Below are 5,817 nucleotides of genomic sequence, written 5' to 3'. Positions count from 1 at the left end.
AGTTTGATAAATGACGCATGAAGTATCGAATTCAATTTGTATGAAGTCTAACGTACTTAATATACAGGTATCGTAGTGACGAAACACGCAGCAATTATGAACTATCGATATTCGGTTTAAATAATTATCAAACTCAACTAAAATTATTATTTTCTTATTAACTAATTTAGAGGACAATTCTAGTATTGATTATAGTGTAGAGAATTTAGCGATGACAGAAATAATAGCGAAATCCAATTCGATTACGTACGGCTGTAGTAGTAATAAACATTTATTTACTCTCATTATATGTTATGGTCATTATTAATTTGAGAAAACAGTGTAATTTTTCTTGTATGTATGTAAGAGTAATGAAGCTACTTGAACTTTTTAATGTAAATGTAATTAATTAACAAGTTTGGTGACATAGTTGCTTGGGAAGAGCCCTGTCATACCACGAAGTTCGCCTGAAAGGGAAAATTTCATAATTATTTATTTTATATCAGAACTTTTGAGTTATAAGCTCTCATTTTTGTGTCACAACAATCATTAAATTCAGTCGTCTGCGCCACTTATCGCCTTTTGGTCAACCTGTCACCTGTGTCAATTTATCACTTTTGTGTCACGTCACCTTTGTGTCAACTTATCACTCGTTTCAACATGTGAAATTTATTATAACCTGTCATTTTGCGTCATACTGTCCTTTTTGTGTCAATCTGTCACCTTTCTTATAACCTATCACCTTTAAGTCTACATTTCACCCTTTGTTTAAACCTATAAGTTTTGTGTTCATGTCACCTTTGCGTCATCCTGTCACCTTTGTGTCATTTTGTCACCTTTGTGTCATTCTGTCACCTTTGTGTCAATCTGTCACCTTTGTGTCATCCTGTCACCTTTGTGTCATTCTGTCACCTTTGTGTCATTCTGTCACCTTTGTTGTAATCTACCACCTTTGTGTCATACCTTGCCACCACGCCGGATCCTGGCTCCTGTCAGTCACAGCTATAATGTCATCCTTCTCGAAACTCAACTCATCAGCATTCTGAGCTGTGTATGGATACAACGCTATGACCTTATCGATGACAGTCTCCGATGGCACTGTATCCATTTTGGATAACACCGGTGTCGTACGTCCGGACGTCCTGCCGGACGATTGGAGTACCTTGGGGAAAGAATACCCTATGACTCTCAACATACCATTATAGACCCGAAAATGTCATAGACAAGTGAAGGTCTATGACACTTTTAGGTCGTTAATAGAAAAACTACTATTTAAGCTAGAACTCTTAAATTATAAAACATTTTTTACTAAACCCTATTGATTTAAATAAATAAGACTAGCTCTTGTGAAAAAATCTATTAAAAAATAGAGCTTTTGTCATTTGGGATAATATAAAGCGATCCGTAGTTTTGAAATGTATTAAATGCAATCAAAACTTATTAACAATATTACTAGCTTTTGCACGCTACTCCGTTCACGCTGAATGTAAAAAAAAGTAATTTCTTAATTATCCGTTATTTTAGAATGTTCTACATCTGTGACATATTTTGTAGATAATAAATTATAAATTTTCACATTTATAATATTACTAAGAATAATAGGTTATTTAAAAAAACTAAAAAAAATCAAGCAAAATGGGCCGTCAATATACCTTGACATAGCTGGCAGGGAACCAGCCAACCTGCCTGTTCCTTCCCTTAGCTTGTAATTCCCCTTCCCACCAGCCGCTGTCCGCTTTCTTACGGACCACTAGCAACTGCCCCTTCTGCAGCGACAGCTGCTCCGAGCTACATACATACAAATATGGGTATGGTCCTTCGAGTCGGAAAAACATTAAGATATTTGTGCTTCAAAACGGAAACTAATTAAATAAATAGAATTTTAATTAAATTACTAAAGTGTAGGAAAACAAACATTTTTAATTTCAGCTTTTGGTCCTTTGAGACGGATAAATCGTATACACCAAAGACTTCTAAATATAGTATAAAATAGATTTTTTTCGGTCTTTATTCCAATAAAAAAAACTAGATGGCAGCACTTTTGTTTTAAAACACAGTATTAACTTCTTTATACCTCGTAGCAGTATATGACGCGATAGCTTGTGCTATTTCGTTCTTTTTCCGACCAGTGACGGAGTCGCGGCCGGAGTCCCGGCCGGAGTCGCGGGCGGAGTCCCTGCGGGTGACGGAGGAGGGGCGCGGGGAGGGCGCGGCCGCCGCCGACTCCGTGATCGCGGCTACCTCCGATGATATAGGGGTTGAAGATTTCTGCTCCTAAGAAGGAACCCAATCAACAATGTCCCATATTAGGTAACCTAACATGAATCTAGATATTAGATCTAGAAATATAAGCATTTGTATGAAACAAACATTTAATAAGATTTTAAAATATATTGAATCCGATTATAGTAAATTTAATTCTAAAAAAATGTATATTTCTAAATCCCTATTTTTTATCCACGAAAATATATACTTTCATATTTATATTAGTACTAGCTTTCGATCGCGACTTCGTCCGCGTGGGATTAAAAAAAATCAAAAGTGGGTAGCCTTAGTGATCTTCCAGACTATCCTCTACATCTATACCAAATTTCATCAAAATACGTTCAGCAGTTTAGACTACAAACTAACAAACATCCATCCATCTAAACTTTCGCATTTATAATAATAGTATGAAGTATGAACAATACAATATATTATTCAAAATTAGTATGTATAAAATCTCTACAGATGACAAATGTATACAATGTCTACAGATGACAAATGTATAATGTCTATAGATGACAAATGTATACAATGTCTATAGATGACAAATGTATAATGTCTATAGATGACAAATGTATACAATGTCTATAGATGACAAATGTATACAATGTCTATAGATGACAAATGTATACAATGTCTACAGATGACAAATGTATACAAGTGTCAATATATACTTACTTGTACAGGTGGAGATGTAGGTACAAAGTCAGTATCATTGACTGCCGCTAAGGGCGGGGCGTCTTTGGGCTGGGTGTCAATGGGCTGGCTGTCAATGGGCGGGGCGTCAATGGGCTGATTGTCAACAGGGGCGTCAGTATCAAGGGCGGGCTCCGCTGCTTCAGGGATCGTTGATATCGGTTCACTTGATGATATCGTATCTTTTGTTACGTAATTAGATGGGAAGATACCATTCCTACAATGCGTACAAAAATACATAGATATAATAAATAAGACATTGGATACACCTTACTCAGCAAATAGCAAATTTAGCCAATTTTTTACTCATAAGATGATGGACCAGCGGCTAAATTCGCCGAAATATCGAAACTATAGTCCATACAGTTAACATTCATATCAGCATTTGCAAAATTGCCTAATTTTAATCAAAGAAGAATACACAGAAATAGAATATTTCCCCAAAACTAGATTTAAACCCAGTTTACTTGTTATTGACTGATTATTTTGATAAAACTCCTAGGTTTTTAAAACATAAATTTAGACTATTGGTGTAAATTCAAGTCTTCAAATTTTAGTATCGCAGTGAATTTAAAATAAAAATCAATTATTAATAAAATATGTAATCTTCTAGCATCTTCTTACCTGTTCCCAATCCTGCCGGTCCACCAGTCTCCATCTCTCCTCAACACTTCTATCCTCTCCCCTGCCTCGAAAGTGAGGTCTCCAGGTTCAGAAGATACGTAAGGATATGCCGCGATATAGAAGTCGCCTCCTTCTAGAAGGTAGAACCGAAGAATGATGAAGAATTTGAGTTTTACAAAAATAAAATGATCTAATGCGGAGTTTTTCTCTGTGTCGTTGTTTTTTTTCGTTTAAAGTATCATTTTTGGCGAAAATTTAGACAGCAGAGTTTTTTCATTGTTTCTAATGTTAAGTATTTATATTTACCTTTTTAATTACTAAGTTTAAAATTAAGAAATCTGACAATATAGTAATAAAAAACACTTACATGAACAGTAAAATAAAATTCAGAAAAAAACTGATCGTTTTAAATATAAATAGATTTTTCAAAACTTACCAACTATAGGGATAGCGCCTCCTAAATCATTGGTTATTTCCGCTTCAGGAACTTCCGCTATACCTAATGTAATAAAATAGGTCCACCGTGTAAATAGAATATTACAACAAAATGAAACAATAATGATTTTTAACTAACTCGAAGGACCATAATTACATAGATAGTTTTGAGAAAAAAAATCAGAATTTTAAAGTACTCAATTTTTAACTTTCTTATAGGATTACGTTATCTTTTTAGTAATCTACACTTGAAAATATATTACAATATGCCTTATTATGAAGCATGTTTGTTTTTAATTCGCGTAATTTGACGTTTGCTAACTGTAATGACATTTGTATATTGTTATCTCTGCAGTTATGACAAATGTATACAATCTCTACAGAGATGACAAATGTATACATTATCAGAGAGATGACAAATGTATACAATATCAAGAGATATGACAAATGTATACAATATCAAGAGATATGACAAATGTATACAATATCAAGAGATATGACACATGTATACAATCTCAACAGAGATGACAAATGTATACCATCAAAACAAAACATTCGCATACATATAATTGAGATAGCAAGAACAAAGATGTCATTAAGCTATAGAAAATTATTAAAAACTAACCTTCTAGTTGTGTTTTAGTTTCCATCGTATCCATTGGTTCTACATAAGAGGCAGCTGCGTTTATATCTTCAACATAAGACTCGGGGAACCACCCTGATTGGCCTGCAATTAAATACAGATTCCTTTACAAAAACGAGAGAGAAAACATGTATAATTCACATTAAAAAATAACATAATTCAATAGATTCTTTATCTAAAATAATTGGAATAGTTTTATTTTTAAAAGATTATCTTTTCAACCGACTTAAAAGTTCTAAATTCGATTTGTTTTTTCTTATAAAAGCGACTAAATGCATCAATTACAACAAAAAAATCCTTTAATTGTACATTTTTACATTTACAACATGAAACTCTGTCTATCCCAATAGTATAATAGCGTGATATTTACCTCTGGCTGTACCCCAACGCCAACCAGGCTCGGCATCAGCCCTAGGCGCGGTCGCCTCACTTACCTATATGTTAAAATAAACCTTATCCATATGTCAAAAGGACTCAAAATGCAACAACAAAAATAGAATATTATGCGTAGAGACAAAGAGATCAAATTCAATCGTAATTGAGCTAAAAAATTGGAATTTCAACCATAACCCTATTAGAGGAGAGTTGAAAATAGATTTTTAAATTGTATACAACTGTCTTTTTTGTAGTCAACCTTATTCTTCTAAACATAGAATTGAATTTGCAATGTCTTTTGTCTTAGACAAGGCTATAACACTTATACCTTTTGACAAAGACTTCAAAATAGATTGCATATTTTTATTTTTATAATACAAGGTGTCAAACAAACAAGCGGCCTGAATCCAACGAAATGGAAAGCGACCGCTGCCCAAAGACATCCGCAATTACAGCTCTGCCTACCCTTAACTAACAGAGGAGGAATCGCACATAAAGAGGTCATTTCCCCTTTGTGTTTCTTTCACCGTCAAATCCACTTTTTCCTCCCATCCTTTCATCTTAACAAAAGGGTAGAAAGAAAAAGAGACTAAAATTTGAATTAAACGAATTGAAAAAAAATGAATATGAACCTTATCACTATAGAAATAAAGTTCAAAACTCACCAAATCTCCGGGCTGCAAGCTCAATTCATCAGCAGTTCTTGCGTTAAACTCATAAACACATCTCCAACGAGGGGCGGAGCTAGTTGACACTACCTCCGTAGCTATATAAATACACATGTATTAATAAGAAGTGGG

The 5,817-nt window shown here is 34.1% G+C and overlaps 1 protein-coding gene across 1 annotated transcript in view; it reads right to left on the bottom strand.

The window, feature by feature from the left end:
- Positions 1 to 266: 266 nt before the first annotated feature.
- LOC106103051 (intersectin-2) overlaps positions 267 to 5,817 on the bottom strand; it is a 20,178-nt gene continuing 14,627 nt past the window's right edge. The window contains exons 17-26 of the mRNA XM_013282700.1: positions 5,683 to 5,783; positions 5,013 to 5,076; positions 4,625 to 4,726; positions 4,001 to 4,063; positions 3,565 to 3,697; positions 2,923 to 3,157; positions 2,054 to 2,253; positions 1,632 to 1,767; positions 943 to 1,141; positions 267 to 446 (exon numbers count right to left, since the gene is read on the bottom strand). Coding sequence (XP_013138154.1) covers positions 385 to 446; positions 943 to 1,141; positions 1,632 to 1,767; positions 2,054 to 2,253; positions 2,923 to 3,157; positions 3,565 to 3,697; positions 4,001 to 4,063; positions 4,625 to 4,726; positions 5,013 to 5,076; positions 5,683 to 5,783 — 1,295 coding nt within the window. The 3' untranslated portion in view covers positions 267 to 384. The remainder of the gene's footprint in view (positions 447 to 942; positions 1,142 to 1,631; positions 1,768 to 2,053; positions 2,254 to 2,922; positions 3,158 to 3,564; positions 3,698 to 4,000; positions 4,064 to 4,624; positions 4,727 to 5,012; positions 5,077 to 5,682; positions 5,784 to 5,817) is intronic.

This window comes from Papilio polytes, unplaced genomic scaffold (genome assembly GCF_000836215.1).
Source record: "Papilio polytes unplaced genomic scaffold, Ppol_1.0 DF823879.1, whole genome shotgun sequence".
In the NCBI taxonomy this organism is placed as follows: Eukaryota; Metazoa; Arthropoda; class Insecta; order Lepidoptera; family Papilionidae; genus Papilio; species Papilio polytes.
This window is presented reverse-complemented; position numbering and strand designations above follow the sequence as displayed.